This window comes from Solanum verrucosum, unplaced genomic scaffold, assembly GCF_900185275.1.
Source record: "Solanum verrucosum unplaced genomic scaffold, falcon-dt-bn FXZP01000207.1, whole genome shotgun sequence".
Taxonomy (NCBI): domain Eukaryota; kingdom Viridiplantae; phylum Streptophyta; class Magnoliopsida; order Solanales; family Solanaceae; genus Solanum; species Solanum verrucosum.
The window spans coordinates 3,052,422-3,074,343 of record NW_026019996.1 but is presented as its reverse complement, the minus strand read 5'-3'; the positions used below and the strand labels follow the sequence as shown (position 1 = coordinate 3,074,343).

At 34.1% G+C, this 21,922-nt stretch overlaps 1 protein-coding gene across 1 annotated transcript; it reads right to left on the bottom strand.

Moving 5' to 3' along the window:
- Window positions 1-5,038: 5,038 nt before the first annotated feature.
- LOC125819259 (uncharacterized) lies at window positions 5,039-10,888 on the bottom strand. Its single transcript, XM_049498728.1, has 9 exons — window positions 10,638-10,888; window positions 9,654-9,863; window positions 9,289-9,356; window positions 8,712-8,765; window positions 6,759-7,019; window positions 6,615-6,677; window positions 6,112-6,180; window positions 5,964-6,009; window positions 5,039-5,484 (listed from the first exon to the last, which is right to left on the bottom strand). The coding sequence occupies exons 1-9, from the start codon at window positions 10,669-10,671 to the stop codon at window positions 5,423-5,425; spliced, it is 867 nt and encodes a 288-aa protein (XP_049354685.1). The 5' UTR covers window positions 10,672-10,888; the 3' UTR covers window positions 5,039-5,422.
- Between the last annotated feature and the right edge of the window lie 11,034 nt (window positions 10,889-21,922).

Sequence of the window (21,922 nt, the reverse complement as noted above, 5' to 3'; positions counted from 1 at the left end):
ATGGTCCAATAAAGATTATAGTTCATAGATGTTGATAATTATAATGAAACGTAAATCAAAATCAAAATAATACTAATGCAAAAAGAAAATCAATTCAACACTAAGAATGACAATAATATTAAATATTTGTTCTTTAGTTTTACATTGGTTTAGACAATTAAAATACATAATCTAATTTTAATTTTTCTTAAATATTTAGTAATGTAACTAATACTTATTAAACTTATTTTAGCATAATTTAGTACTTTTAAATTATGATCATTTTTATTATGACTTTGCAATATTTATTTTATATGATAATTTCACTATTATTTTTTATTGAATATTTTTGTGTCATCAGTATTCATCTCATATTTTGTGTTATTTTTTTTTTATAGAAACACCTTAGTTAATGTATTTTGGTTGGACTAAAGAAATATTTGGAGCACAAGTTAATTATATGTTTGTATGCAAACTTTACCGAAAAATTCCAAAAATCTGAAAAAATTCGAGGTTTATTAGTTTGGTTTGATTTATAAATTTAAAAATTCGACACAATGATTTGGTTTGGTATTTGAAAAACCCGAACCAACCCGAGGTTGAAAAACCCAAAAAAATCCGAATTTTATTAGTTTGGTTTGATTTATAAATTTAAAATTTTTACACAAATAATTTAGTTTGATATTTGAAAAACCCGAACCACCTCGATCATGTACACCCCTAACAAGTGAATGAAACACAATATTCTTAGTCCTTTTACGAGAGTTACCCATGTTCTAGTTGGTAGTCTTATTTGTCTATAGCTGCGTATTTGAAAGGGCACATATGCACAGGAAGAAGTCTTTCATAGAGTCTTCTAAGTAGTAGTCTTTATAGCAGAGTAATTTTAAACTTATCACCACTGCTCAATAATTATGATTTGTAACACTTTTTCTTAATTTTGAACCTTTTTACCCCCCCTTAATTACTTTTTCTAGTAAGATACTGAACTATCCATAAAATGTTACATGGTAAGAGATCGTTTGGTAATTAAGTGTATAAAAATAGTGTTGAACATAATGTATCAATAATGCTGACATTAAGGGGTCGTTTGGTAGGTCACATTAAAATAAATAATTCATGTATTATGTATGGTATTATTTAATACTATGTTTGGTTGAAATTTGGGCTTATGTATAACTAATCCATGAATTAGTTATACCTCCTACATGGTATTATAGGGTGTATTACTAATACCTTCCATTTGGAGGTATTAGTAATACATTGGATATAATACCATGGGATAAGTCTATGCAAAGACAAAAATATCCCTCAAATCATTTTAATTATTTTATTTATTTTCTTGATTTTATGTTTTATATTTGTACTAGTAAATTTATTTAAATAAATTAGCTTACAAATTATTTAGAGAAAGTTGTTTGTTACTACATAAATCCAATACAAATTAATACAATATTTGAAATGTGAGTTGCTTAACATTAACTAACTAAAAGGGCAATTATATCAACGTCTTAATTGAATGTATAATTTATATATATATTTGTGTGGTTTCTAATTATTTGTATTTGAACAATTTATAAAATTGCATACATATTAAAACTATAACTTGCAATTTTTATGTGTAAATGTATAGATGATTTATTCAGTTTTACTATTGTTTACGTCTTTTCAATTTTAAAAGTTGATAGTTTATCTGCTTTTTTTTTAAATTGAAAATTGACATTTTGTAAGTAATCAATTTACTAAGATGACAATTATTTATCCTCAAATAATTTAAGTGAAGAAAATGGCAAAGACAACAAAATTGTTCTTCTCATAGCTAGTTAGAAGGCCATAAAAAAATAATATTGTCCGACAATTATTTACCTTAACCTAATTACATAATAATTCAAGGGTATAATTGGAAAGGAGTTTTTTTATAAAGTTTTTAACCCAATTCCAAAATGGGGTTGGAACCAATGAACCAAACACTTGGTAAAAATAAACTCTGCATTACTAATCCCTGCACTATTAATCCCTGCATTATTCATTTTTGTACCAAACGACCCCTAATATTGTTGATACTTATTATACTCGCATTAACTATGTCCAAATTATTTCTTATGCAATGTTTATTTCGATATATTAAAAATGACATGCATTGCATAATTTCTAAAATAAATTATCTATTTTAAAAAATATCCTCCATAAATATGATGGAACAAATGTTGAAAACGTTTTGAAGAACAATTGTATCTTAAACCATGCAAATGCATGTCATTAAATCGTTATGCATTACTAATACCATAAATTTACATGTATTAGTTAACATACCTTCATACCAAAAGAAAGTATAGCAAATAAAATATTAATACTACTCAAAGCTAATGCATGCATTATTTTTCTAATGCCCTGTAACATCCCGAAAATTTCTAAGTTAAGACTCGAGTCATTCTTCATTTGTGAATAAGATTTTACCGAGTGATTCTAATTTTTTTTTAGTGTTTAGTTCACTAGATGTAACAACTCAGATTTCAAAAAAAAAAAAAAAAACTGAAGAGAATTTCGTTCAAGTCACCCATCAATTTTTAGTTTTGGGTCAACTTCAATCAACCATATCTTTTAGCACATAAGGAGTTAGGTGGCCCATGACTTACCAAATGGAAGGTCTTTAAGTCCTCTTTCCAACGCCGACAATTTTGCTAAATTTCGAGCTCGGAGTAAAGAGTTATGCCGTTTGAGTGAAGCCTTTCTATTTAAGGCATTTCATCCGTTTTAGAAAAGGATATTTTGGTCTTTTCCTTTTCCTACTAAGCCTAGCAACACTTTCCTCACCCAAATAAGGGTCTAATTAGACGCTAAGTTATTTTTTCACGTTCCTAAACACTTAGAAAAAATAGAGAAGAGTTCAAGAAGAGAAAATCTAGGTTTTCAAGCTTCCTTCAAGAATTGTTGATTTTCGCCAAGAACATTGTTCTTTCTAGGTATGTAAGTCTTCTCACAGTGTTGGACTTGTTCGTCCTCACGTTATACATCTATTCATCTATGAATTCGTTCATGAAATTGTTATATTCAGAGATTCTTGAGTAGTTCTTGATTTTAGGTTCATTCTTTAACAATAGAGGTTTTAAGTTTCTTGGGTTGAGGATCTTGAGTATGAGTTGTGATTCTTGAAAGGGATTGTATGAAATTCTTCATGTATTTGTGTTGGGGTTTGAGAATCAAGAAGAGTTTAGGAGAAATTCCCCAATTCTAAGCTAGTTTGAAGCTTGAATTTATCAAAAAAATTCATCGAAGTCGCTGGGGAAGGGTTGGGGTGACGCGCCACCAGTATGCCAGGAGCGCTGGGGAGACGCGCCACCAGTACGCCCAAATCCAGCCCTAGTACTTTGGGGTCTGGCGCGACGCGCCAACAGTACGCCAAGAATGTTGGGGCGACGCGCCACTAATACACCAAGATCAGCTGGTCGTTTTTTCTTCCGTACTTTTTTCCGAATGTGTTCCATTGAATCGTGATTACGTTCTCTTCTTTGTGTTAGCTCCTAAAGTCTCCATTAACCCTTGAGAGTTCCTACATGTTCTAATCACATGTCTTAATTTTCATTCAAAACTAAAGTGAGTTTAAGAGAAAAGTTCAAGAGCTTTTATTGAGTTCTGAGTACTAAGTTTCTATATTGTTATTGAGGTCCTTGAGTTGATTCATTCATGTTAATATTTCCGCATGAACCCTACGAATTGAGTATTCTTGAGATGAGTAGTATCGTTGAGTTCTGAGTATAAAGTTTTCTATATTGTTATTGAGATCCTTGAGTTGATTCGTTCATGTCTATATTTCAGCATGAACCCTATTTTGAGAATCTTTTAAAGCCAGTGATTGTGTTTTAAACAGAATTTTTGATGAAGTAAAGAGGAGTTTGAGAAAGAGTATAAGGGAACAAAGTATTTTCCAAGTGTTTCATTTTTACATGAAGAAAGAGAATATTTTCTTCAGCAAGGAGAAACTTTGATTTCTAAACGAGTTTATGAGTTCAGAGTTATTTCAGAGAAGTTAACTCTTTTATAAGGATAGTTTGAGCAATTATCTCAAAGTAGAGAAAGAGTATGTTTTATACATTTGAACATGAGTATATATATATCATCGGGAGTAGTATTGAGCATCAGATGAGTTCAGACAACTCAAAATCCTCATAAATTATATATGTCAACATGTATAAAGGATCATACTTTTTAGATGACTCCCTATTGCTTTCGAGCATAGCTTAGTGGATCCACTTAGTTGAGGTGGTCTATACCCCGACAAGGTATATGACAGTTCTGACAGCGTGGACGAGATGTTATATCATCACGTAGCTCATGGTGATGGTTGTCAGTTAGAGAATCTCACAAATAGAGTTAAAAGTGTATTTTTATTATATCACTTAATATGTTGAGTTCAGAAATGAGTAAGTATTTTTGTAAAGTTTTAAATGCTTTCATTCCCTTAATTCTTTACATTCAGTTGAGTTTATGTTTTATCTATTGCAGTCTTATCAGTTCAATTATTTGTTATTCAGCTATATTACATACTCGTATATTCAATATAGTGATGTCATTCGACCTGCATCTTTTAATGATGCAAATACAGGTTCTTAAGATCCTCAGCAAGAGACTGTTGAGATCATTTCGTCAGCTAATGAGTAAGACTTTCTTGCTTCTGGAGGACTCTAGTTTTTATGAGTTGTTACTAGTAATTTTCTTGAGGAGTCGCAACTCTTGTCCCAACACTCATCCTTGTATACAGTAGAGGCTTCATAAATAGACAGTTTTGGAGAATCTTTAGTTTCAGATGTTTTATTTAAAACTTATGTTTCATACTCAGTATATGCAACGAAGTTTTGAGATTCAGTAACCTATTTTTAAACGTTTCTTTCAATTTGATGTTTATGTATGCTTGAATTAGTCTTCCGCTTGTAGTCAGGATGAGGGTTCGCTTGGGGGCCAGCAACGGTTCTCGAGTGACGGCCACGTCCCAGGTGTAGGCTCGGGTCGTGACATGCCCTCTACCAAACGACCCCTAAATAAAATAAAATAAAGTGAATGGTGATAACCAAAATAACATGTTGAATTCCATGGCAAAATATGTAGAGTTGCTCCAATCAACCACGCCTAAAAATTGGCAGTAATTGCAAACTCCACCATCAATACCCTTTTCTGGTCCCTATTGATAACGCCATCAGCGTTACATAAATATACAAAATCATACAGCCAGAAAAAATAATAAAGAGTTCTCAACTTGGATCGGACAATCTTTTATTGTTCTAAAGCCGAATTAACCTGTAATAAAAAGCTTACAGTTACCAATCTAAACTTGCATCCCAAATGGGATTAGGAGAGTCCAAAGATGACAGAGTTGACCAAAATACAAGAACAAGAAAAGCAGCATTAGTACTCTCCAAGAATTCGAAAACTAGAGGTGTAAGCTATTTCAGTTGATACCACGGAATGATGGCAAGACAGCAATAAGTGGATCACCATAACCAACAGCTTCTGCAAAACACCATGGAGTGAATAGTGAGTTAAGGTTTTCAAAAAAAAAAAAAAAAAACATTAGAGCACAGTAGATAGTAGATACCATTAGAAAATTTAAAATGCATGCACAGACCCACATCAAATAAGTTAAATGGTTTTGGAAGACAAAAGATTCGTCAAATGCATATGCCAATAATACTAGGAGAATGGCAAACAACCAAGTGTGCTCGGTTGAAAAGAATCATCATAATGTGCAAAATGGGCAAAACTCACTCAGGCATCAATTAAGATCTCAGGCAAATACAAATGCAGCACCTATATATTAGGAGATTAGCGCAACATTTACAAGTATGCCAGGTGCTTGTATTTCACTGCAAATTTTGTGGTTTTAAATTTCTCATATGCACTGTAATTGTTAATTTAGCGTGAAATTGCAGCTGCGACAACTTGACAAGTAAAACAACGTGGAGAAAGAAAAAATGTTGAAAGACCCATACCGCCATCATTAAAGAGGATTTTCAAGACTTCTCCAGCCGCATCTGACTGCTCAACAAATAAAAAAATAAGAAAGTAAAAGAAAAAGGTCAGCAAATATTACCCTGAAAGCAGATAATTTAACAAAAAAATTGCCTTTAAAAGGCTTACCCTGACAGGAAGTTCTGTCCCAAACTGATCCAAAAAGCCAATAATCTGTCCCTCCTTGATAATATCACCCTGCACACAACCACACATGCATGACTCAAGCGCTAAGCTAAAAAGCCTCTGTCAGGTTTAATCCTGGTATGTGAGCATCAGATTGAAGACAAAAGCATATGTCAAAGGTCTACTGAGTTCCAAGATCTAGTAAACCACTGGCGCTCAATCCTTAAGATCTTTAAGCATAGAAATGATGATGCTCACAAGGTATACACAAGCTAGATGTCCTTGGCTCATCCCTTCCAATATCTAGACATGATAGTTATTCAGCATAACAAAATGTACTCTTTCGAAGAACTAAACCTACAACCATCTAGTAGGTCAAGAGATACAATAGGAAACTAATCTAATTTTAGGAGAAAGAAGTTGGTGATTATCTCTATAATATGAAAGCCTTCGAAAAGAATAAAGTTCAGAACATAATCCAGAGGGTTGGATTTATGATGGGTTACCTCTTTACATGCAGGAGGTTGTTTCTTTCCCTTTAATGTCCTGGCCCTTCGGAATGAACCAACCTGTCGGAAAAAAGTGGAAGCCGTTGCTGACATAGTACATGATACATGCTAAAAGGGTTTAACAGGTCAAGTAATACATACCTTGGGGCATGATACAAGAACATAACCACTAGCTCCAGTAGACTCTAGAGCTGCTAATTTTGCTGATTTTTCAGCAGCAACATTTGTGAATGGGCTGATCTTTCCTGAGGATGATTTCCCTGGGGATGCTGCAGGAGCAGCAGCTGTTGATGAAATGGATGGTTTGCTTGCACTAGGTGGTGGTGGTGGTGCGGAAACAACAGGCGCAGGCACTACTGGAGCTTCAATGTTCCGTTTCAGGTGCAGTTCAAAATCTCCAACCTATGATAAATGCCACAATATCCAATCACACAACAGTAGAAATCATAAAACCTTTTCTTTCAGACCATATCAGAAGATAATTTTTCTGAAATAATATTTAGAATTATATTTCAACAAAAAAGAATATATAAATATTTACGACAGAAACCGACAAAAGTGATTATCTACACTGGCAATGTGTCATGTCGAAACCAACATGGACTTTGTCTGAAAATCTGAAAATTGACTATCATAATCATTCCACAGCTTTTGGTGACAACTACAAACCTATGTGGACGATAATTGCTACAGTTCCAGTATGACAGTAGTACTGTAGGAGCAGCTTTCAACTCTTCATGCAGAAATGTTTCAACGTTATATTTTTTCTCATTGCAGTATTATATAAGAACAAGCTTGGTGGTACAGAATTGTTGAATCCTGCAAAACTCCCGGCATCAATATGAACCTTTATTCCTTCTTTTCTTCCACTGTGTATCGATACTGTATATGAAATTCTGATTCCTATGGTGTCAATGCTAGGAAGGTATGGAGGTCGCGTTTTGGGTAGAAGGTTAGTAGGTAGTGGAGTGTTGTCCTATTGTTTGAAGGTTTAGGTTTGTTAGAGTGTGTAGTACTAGTCAATTCTCAAAAAAGAGTGTGTAGTACTAGTCGTATTCCAGTAGTTCTTGCTTTTGATATCTATCAACATATGTAATTTATTGTGTTTTGATTATCACATTATTTTGTTGTTGCTATTGTTCCTTTCTTGTAGGCTCTGCAATGCTTTTCTTATTAGTTGCTACTATGATTGCTTCATTGTTTTCTTCTTCTTTTACTTGGATTTGTTACCTCCACAAGGTAGTGGTAAGGTCTGCGTACACTCTCCCCTCCCCAGACCCCACTTGTGGGATTCTACTAGGTATGTTGAGTTTTATGGCATCAATGCTTGAATTTACCCAATTATTACCAAATATACCATCACACTTTTCAAATCAAAATGGGTAGTTCTGAAATAGCAAATTTTACCATCTCAAGATATTCCATACTTGCTTTAACAATCGTAATACATTTTTACAACTTTTATTTAAACTCATATTTTTTATCGTTAAAAAGGTTTTGTATTAAAAGTCCAGCAACCAGAAGGTGATGTGGGGAATTTACAAGGGTTAGCTCCATTACATATTGTGTAATGAGCTCAAAAAATCTATCATGGCCTCTATATCATTTGCAATTTGCCATGTTACACCAAAAAAAATTACAGTTGGGATAAACATCTGTACTTCTTAGTACTAACTACAGACTGTAAGGAGCAAACTCACACCTATTGGTTGTACTCTCCCACCGTTACCACTAGGCTATAAGTTTTAGTACTGGTTAACTAGTAAAATAAGTAATATGTAAATTGCAACCAAGCTGAGGTTTGATTAGTGACTAATAAAATCATTTTAACATATGCTAGTAGATAGTTCAGGTAATGTGACAGTGGTAGAGCTATAATGCATACTCAGTGGCTCTGGAATTTCAGAGGATTTGAATATAAAACATGCTTCAACCTTCTCCTTTGGTAATCCAACTTCCTCAGACTTTTAGTCTTATATTCCCGTCTATAGTATAGTTCCATATTCTATTTCAGAATCTCCCCAACAAATAAAAAGGCCGAGTGATTATGCACTATACATGAAAGGATGCACCAGCAGACAAAGAAATGCTTACCTTAAGTTTCAGCTCAGCTACCTCTGTATCATCACACACCTCGGTGATCAGAGCCTGATTTAAATCAGTAGAACAAACAAACAATCATGCTTAAAGTCACAGCAAGCAAAGTACTAGTCTAAAATCTGTCGAAGATAAGAAAGCGGTATTAAAAAAGTATCATTACGACATTTGCCTACTGAGGACTAGAAGACATGATTTTGACTAGGTTGCCAGAATTAAGTAAAATGACACTGGTGACTATGGGTTCGCCACAAACATGAGCAGTATTTTTAAATCAATACAGAAAATGAGAATTAATTACCTAATCACAAGTTCAAAATTATACCCGATAAAGACTGGCCGAAGTTGCAAGATTACTTGGTTTTAACATAGTTCAATTTGCATTTGCTTGAAAATGGTGATAAAAGAAAATCCATAGAATTCATGCTTTAATACAGAAGGACCAATTAAGCCAAAAATTTATCAAGCATATAATGATAAATAATCAACGCAAGGTACTTACAGCACCCATAAAAAAAGGAAAAAGAAAAAAAAGGCAGTAAAAACATTCCAACTTCCAAAGAGATAAACCAACCTCAAAACCCTTTGGAAATGTTGCTGTTGGCAGTGGACTACTCTCTGTTGGAACTTTTTGATTGCTATCTGCAAGAAATGCCCATTCAGATTAAAAAAGTTAGATGTGACAGAAGACTACTTTCCACTCTTAATCAGATAAATGCCAAAATGATAAGCTTTAGATTCCAATAGAAGATATGCATGCTGCTGAGAATGAATTATAGGGTGATTGCAAGCACAACGGTATGGTAGATATCAAAAAGTACTAGCACATCAAATAAACCAAGAATGAGATGTACATTCAATATAATAGCCAAATGGAAATTAGAAAAGATTAGCCCCTAACTACTGATTTACACCTGGTGCAGCAACAAAGCAACTCACCACCAGATTTCGCTGTCACAGTTGTTTCAGATGTCTTTGCACATGACAGTGTCAATCTGCCGTGCTTGTTAGGAGAAGACATGAGCCTTGCGCCATTTGAGGAGCCCTTTAGGGACAACTTAGTAGGCTTGGAGAAGGCAATGCTATTTGTTGGAATAACACCAGGCATTTCAATTACTGACCTCACATGGGAAGTGGTACCAACTGAATCTATCAGAAACAATAAAGTAGGATAACAGAAAGATTGATTAGAGTCATTGGAGGATATCCCACATGAAACAGATAGCTAGAGAAGAACTATTAGCAATTATTTATGCAAGAAAACAGGTTGGCACCAGTAAGATAATTGAAAAACTGGATGCAGTGAATGCCAAAAGATTGATTCTTAGTTTATCCAAATGAATCATTCTTCTTGTCTCTAAAATTATATTGGACCTTCTTTTCGTTCAAACAGAAGGAGATTCGTTAATCAACATCAGTTTATACTCATTAATTAGGATTCTACCTCATGTTTTTCTGACTCAATTTTACATAAGTCCCTATAATCAGCAGAACTGAATTTAAATTGTACGAAAAGACCTTACAGCTTCATCAATCCAGAACCACTAGTTTGAAGTTCCTTTTAGAGTCTCGACTAAGCTAACACATATTTTTAGCCACAAAAACTAATACTAGCAGTCGCAGAGAAGAAAACAGAGAGATATCCGCAAGCTTTAAAAACTCACTTCAATATAAATAACTAAAATTCATACGCGTGCAATCTCATATTTATGCATTTACACCAATGTCGGATCTGAGATGAAAATAAGAAAGTAAAGCAGATCGCTATCATTTCTTGCCAATGAGGAATCTAATCTAAGAACATAATCTCGATATCCTTCATGATAACGACTATTACAGAAGTACACAGATTAAAATACAAAACAATTCAATTAGAGCCTGAAAATGTATATCTAGAAAACAAAGATAGGAAGAGAAGATTACGGTGGAAGGAGCGGAGAACGGCGGCGGACTCCATGAGCTCTGATCGGAGAAACCGAGGCAAACGAAGAAGAAACCGTAGAGATATGAGAGAGAAAAATGGGAAGGAGGAATTTATAGCAAATGGAAAATGTGTGAGCTTAGTAGAGAGGTGAGTTATATTACTGTACTATCTTCATTGAGATGTCCGCCCATGAACTTCTATTTCTTCACCCACTTTCTGACTCTATGCTTGACACTGCAATTAGTTGCACGAAAACTCATTAGTATTATTTTATTTTTAGAAATAATTATTAATGTATGTGACTATGTCATATATTTATATATATATATATAGGTGAAAATTATTTCTCTCCTATTTTGCGTAAAAAGAATTGTATTTTCCCTTTCAACCACGGATGAAGTTTGGGGCTGTGTAAAAATTGATTTAATCCATTAAATTGAAAAAAAAATATTATTGATTTATCGATATCAAGTTATTGGGTTATCAATTGGATTATTGATTTTATAATTGTGGTTATTAATCCAATAAGATTGTATTAAAACTACTGTTTTACTCGTAATTATGTAATAGTACATTTTACCAACATTATTTTCTAAATTTTACTATTACTTTCAATCGTATTCACACAAACTAGTCTTTTTGCCTCTCTATTGCGATACCTTCTCTCTTCTCAATTTTAGATTTGATTGTAACAAAGACAGATAAATAATATTGTTTCCACAATTTATTGCATGAGTCTTTAGTGAAGAAACCTGAACCACCTAACAAATACAAGAACCTGGTTCTTGTAATACTAGCAGAAGACTATATAACATAAACAATAAGGAAATTTATTGTGGAAAGCCTCCTTACTCAAGGGAAGAAAAATCAGGACCTACAACTGATTGAATTTCAACAATTTCTCACTAAAACTTCAAAGAACAATTTTAGATTACAACTCTATAATCTAAGGGACTAACTCCAGTACCTCAATTCAACCGATTAACTATAAATGTTGTCTCTACTTTCTAAGAAGTCAAACTCACTTCTTATTACAATTCTCACAAACTTACTTTCAAACTTAGTATAATTATCATTGAACAATGACTCTAAGTTGAATTGATAATCTACTAACTTCAAAAAGAAGACTTAACTCTAGTTCTTCTTTCTTCTGTCGTTCTGCTCTCTCTACATCATTGCATGCTCTTGCTAGGAATCACGTTTTATGAATGCAAAAGTCACCTTTCTCATTGAGCCAATTATCCTTTTATAGGAGTGCATAAAACCCTAGTTGATTCTTATAAGAAATGTAATAATCATCTAGGTTAGTTTCTCCATTATTAAAACTTTCTAGTTCATTGTCACGCCCCGAACATACACCCTGGACATGGTCAGCACTCGAAAACCATTGTTGGCCCCAAGCAAACCCTTGGCCTGGCTCAACTCTCAGCGGAAGACTTTCTCAATAAAAGATAAACTCAAAAGTAGAACTTTACTCAAAATCTCAAAACTCAAAATATTTTAAATACATTCACTGGCCAAATGAGGCAACTCAAGTCTAGAATATTAACAACTAAAAATGAAAAAAAACTCATGAACTACTACTGTCTATCTATGAAGCCTCTAATACTATGAGGGATGTTGGGACAAGAGCTCTGATCATCCTAACAAAACTGATAACATGACAGAAATAAATGAGGGATCTTCCGAAAGCAAGGAGGCTCACCCAAGCTAACTCAAATTGTTATGGTATCAACGAAGCGCCTGTTGATGACCTTGATCTCCTATATCTACATCATGAAACGATGCAAGCCAATGGCATCAGTACATTAAATGTACGAGCATGTAAGGGGAATACTGAACATAACATAAAAGCTTGAATTGGAACTGAAGAAAACATAATTACCTCATCTCAACTCAAAGGTACTCAAACTCACAAATACTCAACTTAGTTCAATATAAAAGCAACAATAGAGATGCATTACAAAGAAAGCTCTTAAAACGATAGTTAACAACTCAATGTATTTAAAAATATAAAATAACTCAGTTTGTATATAAAGATACAAAATAACTCTACTTGGGAGATTTTCTAACCGACAACCATCACTTTGAGCTATGTGATAATACATCGTCTCGCCCACGCTGCCAAAACTGTCCTATACCTTGCCAGAGTATAAGACATCCTCAACTAAGTGGATCCACTAAGCTATGCTTAAAAATCAATAAGGAATCATCTAAAAAGTATGACCCTTTCTAACCACGTTGGCTACACGGTTTATGAGGACTTTGAGTTGTATGAACTCGTCCCTATATCGGTGCTCAATACTACTCCCAAAATATACTTAGCTCATATGTTTAAAATCGTTTCCTCATCCTCAAATTTTGAGATTACTACTCAAAAGACTCTTAAAAGAGACAGTACTCAAAACTCCCCATGAACTCATTTGGAAATCGATGTTTCCTCTCTTTTAAAATGTGAAAAAAATTACTCTTGGGAATACTTAGTTCCCATATATTCATTTTAAAAAATGAAACTCAACTCTCCTAATTCTCAAACTCAAGTACCCAAGTCTTAAAACAAGTTTTAAAAGATTATAAAAAACTCATCAAAATAACTGGAAAGAACTCTCAAGACTCTACTCTTAACTCTACCTTGAATTTGAATTATGAATTCAAGGGTTATGATTCATGTTACGAATCAAATTAAGTTATACATTACCCGAGAAGAGAGGTTTGGGTTCAACCACTTGCGGTAGAATTTCCAAATTTATTTAGTATGGAGATGTTGGCACAAGAAGGTGAACTCTCATTATATATCAATATTTTGCTCTGGCTGCTATTGAATTGACTACATTGTAAGTTCGGGTAACTTTTCTTAATTGGACAGGCTGACTTCAAACGGGCATATTTCCCTCATCTAAACTCGAAATTTAGCGAATTCCATGACGTTGGAAAGAAGATTCCAAGACCTTTAATTTGATGTCTTAAGGGACACCTAACTCATCTTGTGCTAAAGTTATGATCGTTTGAAGTTGACCAAAAACTCACAACTTAAGCATAACTTGCAAAATTCTCAATTTGGCTCTTTCCAAATTAGTTTTTTTCTAAATTTAACTCTTTCTAATAGCGAGGTGTTACAATATCTCTCCCTTGGGAACATTCATCCTCGAATGAGATCACTCTAAGTAGACTAAGGGTGGTAACATCTAACACCCAACTCAAACACCAACATGCATTTTGATGTTTAAATGTAAAGATAATTAAATAATCCTAATTTTAAGAAATTTGTGTATCTTTTTTAAAAATCAATTTAAAGGCACCTTTGTATTAGAACTTGAAAAAGGTTTCATAGTAGTAGGAAAGCATTCCCAATCTATTTTGAGGGCTGACATGCCAGTACCTATCGAAATTTGCAATCACAAATGTGAAGTAGTGGAAAAAGTTAAAAAAAAGTCATGAACTCTTCCTCTTTAGGGGGGTGGTGGTCAAAGACTGTCTCCTTATCCTGTAAGTTTCTGATTCTTATTGATGTCACTTACATGTTGTCCAGCTGAAGCAAGCCTCTCACTAATCTTGGTAGACTCTCAAAGCTTGTGTAGACTATGCACCCTTGATGATTATGACTAATCGATGCTAGCTTTCCCGCCACTCTATTTTCCTCTCTATAACAATGTTGTATTGTTATTCATCTTCTTTTGATCTCTTTTTATATCGTTTTTACCTCTGTCTGCATATTCCATGGTGTGGTTGTTTTCCCTGTCATACTTGTTACCAGTAGCATAGAGGCAACCTCCGTTATTACATTTTGCAAGCCCTCCACTCCCCCTAGATCCAGGCCATATTAGAGTGCTCTACATTCTGTCTAATTATTTGTCCCCCCCCCAAAGATATATCAAGAAGGCGACTAGAATCTTACTCTCACCGTTTCTGATGACTCCACCTGCCCAGACATCCCTTCTCTGCAACTTTCATCTATGTTGATTTTGTAAGAATGATCTGGTGGCTTGTACCATTTAACTATTTTTGTTGTTGTGTGTACCATAGGCTTGTCAATAACGACGTGTAAAAATTCTCATGAGTCTTGCAATTTGATTTTTCCAAACTTTTGTTCTGTGAAACCAATCAGATCATGCGTTATTGCTCTTTTGGACTTATATATTGACAACTTCTCTGAACCATATCTTGTCGCACAATTGGATCTCCACAGTTCTCACATCACAAGGATAGGTATGATCTTTATCATAAAGGATGATACTATTCCACATTTCATGCGTCCACTATTTGATCAACATTTGTATAAGATTTAGTCCTCTTATTTGAACTCCAAATAGACCTGCAAATTTACTCCATATGTCTTTGGCAAAATTCCCAGAACAAAAGAGATGTTCATTAGATTCTAGTTCCAGAACTGGTGGTGTGCAACATTGACACTTTGCCTCTAGATTTCTACAAAATCTGCCAGCCTTGGTATCGGTGGGAAACTTGTGATGTGGTGCTCTCTATATTATAAATGACTTACTGGAGGGAGCCATTTAATGCCAAATTTTGGAATCTATATCAGAAATCTTCCTTTTTATCCATGGTTGATCCCAAGCATAGGCAACTGTGAAGGAACCTATACTTGTTATCCAAATTGCTTTGTCTTGTACCCCATGTGTTAAATATATCTGTTGTTGGTTCAAAATTTCTTCCACCTCTGTCGGTATGCCCATCTTTCTTAAATGTCATTCCACACACCATTTGTCGTCACTTCTTTCAACAATACATCAGTATAGTTTATGTCACCCTCCATCAATAAAAGCTCCTTATTTTGCACAATTGTCATACCAAAAGGATATGTTACCTTCCCCCGGTATCCATAATATATGCTCTTCTACTTCTGTTCTAATGTTGCACAAAGCTTTTCAAAAAAGTGATTGCCCAGACTTCCAAGTTGCTGCTACAGGGTGTGACTTTTTAAAATATTTTGCTTCCATAAAATATCTCAATAATGAGTTCTCAGTTCGTAAATTCCACCATGCTCTCACATTGAAGGTTTTGCATACATCTCTAGAATTCCTGAATTGTGTTCCTCTTCTTTATAAAGATAGCATAATGATTTCCATGCCACCCGGTGGTGTCTTTCATTACCAACAGATGCTTGTTGACACCCAATTTTGGACCCCCACATTGTATATTAATCACCGAGCTTCTTGAATTCCCAACGATTTGAAATAATTGACTTTATAAAATTCAAAATATTTTGCAAGTCATTTTAAGTAATTCCATCATTTTTACAATTTTTAAACTTATATATTTTATATAATTTTGTATGTATTTATGAATATTCGAAAATCATCTAAAAAAGATTTTACATTTTTTTAGTTAAATATTTTATTAGATTAGTTTGGCTTAAATTATAGTTAATTTCGAGTTAATTAGTTTGTAGCTAAATTAATTATTTTATAATTAAGTTAATTATTTTATAATTAAGTTAATTATTTTATAATTAAGTTAATTATTTTATAATTAAGTTAATTATTTTATGTCGTTAAGATTAAGAAGCTTATTAATTAATTATATTAATTCATCTTATTTTAATTTTGGGTCATTCCAACCCAACAACGATTTACGTCAACCCATTGTTGCCTCCAATTTCCAGCCAACATTACAACCCACCAATATAACCCAATTCTTTTTCGGCACATTACCAACCAACCCAACTCTCAAACCCAAGTCCATTCCAACAATTCTTCACAATAATACATTATACAATCAACATTCCAAATCCAAAACAGACCCAGCCCGCAACCAATTCCAATAACCCAGCATACAAACAACAGTATCCGACCCCACTTCACTTCTTCTTCTTCTTCTTCTTCTTCTTCTTCTTCGGACGAAACGCAAAAAACCAGTAAACGTCAACACCTGCAGCAGTGGCGTCCCATCCCCCTTTTCAGAAATTTCCATCCCATCATTGTTGCTTCGAAAAGAGCATTGGAATTTGAATTTCAAATTCAAAATTTTGACTATTTCCCCCCCTAAATCGACCTCAAATTCCCTATATATAAACCTCCATTTTTCTTTAGTGTTGGGGTGGGAAAAAGAGAGGAAGAGAGAAGTGGAAACAAGAGATTTTGCATTCCAAAAAAAAAATAGAAATTTATTTTTAAATCGAGAGCTAATTTTTGTATTGATTCTCTTCTTGCTCGAGTATGGTTTAAAAGCTTCATGGTCAAGCTCGTTGTCCTAATCTCACTGCCCTGACAAAGGTAATATCCCATTCCCTTTGCTAAGTTCTTCTTCATCTCGTGTTATTGTTGTTTTGAAATTTTTAATTTTTGTGATCACGTTGCCGCTGTTTATTTTCTGATTTCTTTAAGGAAGATACAAAGTTATGATTTTAACATTTGAATATGGCTAAGTGTTACTCTTCTCACTAATGAAATATGTTGTTGTGTTATTGATCTTGTTTAAACCATTATTTTGATCAAATCGTCCTAGCTTGTCTCGACTTATTGTTGATGTCAAGTAATTGGTTGTTTTGGTTTGAGTTAGTATATTTTAGTTGTTGAGGTATAAAATATGTCCTATGATTTAAGCATAGAACTTTTCGATTAAGAGATTTGATTCCCTTTTGATTTTCGCGTTTAATATGCTAGTGTAATAGTCTCTATGTTTCAATGGCTAAAGATTTAAATCTTGTTTTGCTCTAATTTTGTTATAATGGTTTATTTTCCTTGTCCTCTAGAGGCTCATGCTTAGCCGTAGCTAGCTCTCCCTTTAAGCTTGTTAGTCATTAATTAATATAATTGGTTTGCAAAAAGAAGCAAATAAGAGGATAATTTTGTTTTCATTGGAAGAATTTAGAATTGATATTGATACCTCAATTACTTGTATTCTATTATCATCTCGCCTATTTTTTATTCCCCCAAAGCAGTAGCATCATGTCAAAATTAGTCCTTTATTTCGTAATATGTAGCATTAGTCTTGATATGCTATTTGTGTGGGAATTCTTTTATTTTAGTTTGTGTTTAAGTCTAGTAACGTGTTAAATGTTTCTATGTCTGTTATTATTTAAGGTTGGTTTTCCTTTTGCTAACTTAGTTTTGTCTTTCTTTTTCTTGCCATGAAATATGTCCGAGTTCTAACATGAACTCCTATCTCCCGTCCTTGTCTTTTGAGTTGTGTCAAAATTTAATATTTCTCCTATATCGAGTCATCCAAAGTAGCGGAACAGGCTGAAATGCAGTCCCGAAAAGTTGTGAACAGTTTGTATACACTAAGTATACAATGATATACATGTCGAATGCGGAAATACCAAGCATAAATTTGAAATACAGGTTGGAGGCGTCAAAGAGGATTGTATACACTCGATATACAGTCCGATATACAAGAAAATGGGTCAAAATACGACCCGTATGCAAAAGTATACACTTGTCATATACACAATTTTCAGAAGCGAAAGTGGGTTGGAGAATGCGCAAATAATGCAGCTGACCCAATGTTTTTGGCAGCAATAGGCCTAAAAGGCCCAAATTCTTCTCTCCATCTATTTAACATTTTATTGTAATTATTTTTGTTTTATTTTAACTCTAACTTTAAAATTGTTAATTAACTTAATTAAATTCCCAAAAGATGAATTATTCTTTATGTTAGTTTATTTTAATAAAAAAATCACTTTTTACCAACTCTTGTTTTTTTTTTTTATATAATCTTTAATCTAAAGTTTTTATTTATTTAAAATAGCTTTCATGCTTTAATTGACCAAATTGGTTTAAATTATTATTTCCAAAATTAATTAAATAAATTTTAATTAACCTAGTTTTATTAAAATTCTAATCACTTGTATTTCAAGTCAAATGTTTCATTTTGAATCCCTTTCTCTAAAAAAAAATGTGTCATTCATTTAACTATTTTCTCAAAGTTAATCAAATATTGTAAATTATTATTTTTATGTTAAATCGCTTTTTTTTCTAAAAATAGTCAAAATATATTTTAGTCAAGTCATAGGTCAACCCGCATGTTAGCGGGCACTTCGAATGCTTAAAGCCTTCTCGAAGTGTAAATTGAATCCTGAACCCTTTTTGGTATTTTCAAATGATTTTCTAGTTGTTTAAATCTTTGAAAATTATAAGTTTCTTAATTTCTCTAAAAAAAATTATGTGGTGACTCTTTTATAAGTATTTTTCTCAAATTGTTTTATATTTAGAACATTTCAAAATGTAATTTTTCTAAAGATAGTAAAATTACGGCATAATAAAAATGATGACTCTGCTGGGGACTTAATTAAGTTTGAACCATAAGATTTGACTATTTGACTAACTGTTATTAATTGTTGAATTGCTTATATGCTTTACTTGTTAAATTGCTATAAATCGTCATTGCATTCATGACATTTTTCAACTTGTATGTATAGTATATTAAGGCCGGTTTCTGCATAATCGCATATACTTGACCCTTTTTCGGATTGATCGGCAATTTATTGGTACATCAGGCGTCTGATGGTTGTCGTGAGTTCCAGCCTAAGTTGTCCGCTTGGGTTCCCGGTCTTTCAAAAGCCACTCTTAGTCAACTAGCGTAGATCAAAACCAAATCCCAAATTTAACGCTTTTTTAACTAAGTTGACCCAACAACCAAGGCGTGTTGGGCCCATCAGAAGCCCACCTTCTGTCTATTTGGCCCATTGGTCAATAAAAGACAATCATGGTTATGTGTTTAAATTTGAAGAATGTATACGTCAAATGGCAAAATGTTAGCTCTTACGGTTGAGAGTTTAAGAGTTTGTTCGAGTCAAAGAAGAATCAAGTTATCAATGCAAACAAAAGTGTGGACATCCGGAGATGACAAAAATCAAGAACGGCGATTGTTCTTTGGAAGCATAGTTTAGGATTGCACCGTTGCGTGGGACTGATTATTTTGTATCCCACTTCCCCTATTATGTATCCCCATTCAGTTAATTCGCAAAGCTTGTATAAATTTGGGTTTCGGGGGCAATGAAATGTTTCAAATGACATTATACATCGTTCAAATCACTAGGCCTACCCTTGGCACAAAATGGTCACATATTTGTTTAGAACGCGCAATATTTGTTTATGTGTTATAACTACTTGTGTGAATATGTTGCTTTATTTGAAGATGTTCTAACCTACTCTTTTGAAATTTACTAGAACCCCTAAGCATACATATTGATGCTTATCGTGACCAACGACACTATCGTACGGTATGTATGTCTACGATCGTCGATAATATAGTAACCCAACCAATGGTTGGGGTCGTGTCCCAAGGGATCGGTTTTGAGAATTGATAGAAAAATAGAATTTACATTCTAACTAGTCGTAGCTCAAGACATTTGCGATAAAAGACATTGTAAATTGAAGGGGGCGACAAAAAGTGTGAAATATCAAAGGGGGTTTTGTAACAAGTACTAAAACAACAAAATAAACAAGAAAATCAAGTATGGGGAAAGGTTCTTGAGGTGTGACCGCAATATAAGTTGAGATAAATTGTTGGGTACATGCTTTCGATAGGAAATTTGCAAAATAATAGTGACTAGGCTAAGCTTTAAATGGAAATAAGTTCCCTCTCGGGCAACTTACCCCGTTTCAAATGCATTCCTCTCGGACACCCATTTGCCGCATGAAGACCAACCTACGCCTTACCCCACTCACTATCTCGAGCTGAGTGTTAGGATATGGGACTAGGCTCACCCTCTCGGGCTGAACCTCATGTCGACCCACTTCTTAGGTCATCAATCTAGTGGTTTTGGTTTCGCGACCTCCCTTCGGGCAAGCCGAAAACACATGGGTGACTTTATATTTGCAACTACAAACCCTTTAGATTAAACCACAACCACTAGGTGAAATCACCATTAAAATACATCTAACCTATCAGCAAGCAAGACCCAACAAGAATATCAACCCATATTTGCTAAATCACACCCCAAAAATGGGGGTTTTTAGCCACACATCAAGAAATAAGAAATTATACCTAACATGATAATGAAATCAACTGGGTATAAGAAATTAAACCTTAAATTAAGCAAAGGAAAATTAATAGAGAAGACCCACCTCCAACTTGGGGAAGAAGAACTCATTTTCTTCAAGTCTCCGTAAACCCCTCTCCAAACTTGAGAGAAAAATATCAGCTAAAGTATGTTCTAAAGTGAAAATAATAATAATAATTATTCCACACTAAGACTACAATTCTAACTAGTATTTATAGTTTTTCACAGATTGTGCTGCGGAGGATTGTTCGGCGACATTAGTCGAGATCACTGATGAACTCGGCGATCCGCTTTTTGGTCAGCTCATCGCCTTCAGTGTCTTGCCTTTAGCATCCTCGCATTCTAGATCATTGGGCGGTACAGTATTGCTTCGTGGAACTGATCGGCGACTCACCGACTACTCATTTCCTTGCCTTTTGATCCACTTCCTTCAAGGTTTCGCGTACTGGAACGAAGGGCGGTTCATGTCGTTTCGGCGACTCGCCAAGTTGAACTCGGCGATCCGCATGATTCCTTTCTTGTTCTATTTAGCCCTACTTGCTCCGTTTTGCGCCTAAGTGTCTATGCTTCCACTAAAACTTCAAATACCTGAAACTTCAACATTTTAATCAAGTATTAAGATAAAACAAGCATTCAAGGACACTATTTCTATTAAAATAAAGCCCTAAATGAGTCCAATTTGTGGACTCATTAACACCCCCAACTTAAACTTTTGTTTGTCCTCAACCAAACTCAAGTTCAGTCGTTCAAAAAAGGTGCCTCAAACAGTGCTACACAAGACTAAATCATGAATTCACACAACAAGACTCAATTTATTTATGCAAGGATCAATTGTGTACTCAAAAATTCAAATTGTGATACACCATCACCAAATATTCTCATGCTCGCAATACTTGCTACTTGTGCAAGTTCAAGCTCAACAAAAATATCTAAATGCCCTCGCACAAAGAATGGTTCCATATTCATACACAGATATGAGTCAATTTAAGATCAGAAATCAGATACAACGCTCACACTCAAAAAGAAGAACACAATGCATGTTTTCACCCATAGGTTTGCCCTTATTTTCCAATTGACTTTCGATCCAGCTTACTCAAGATCAAAAAGGTCTTTCTAAGGCTTGTAACAGGGCTGAGTGCAAAGGTATGGTCATCTAGGCTTAGTGACTTTTTCCTCGTGAGATGTGGTATTCTCAAAGCATTCCTTTTTTTCCCTTTATCACTTCTTTTTCTAGTGCTTTTAAGTCATCCTTTTATTCACTCCTCGTGAGTTGCTTGGAACCCCAATATCCCCCGTACTTTATTCCACAAATTTCTTTTT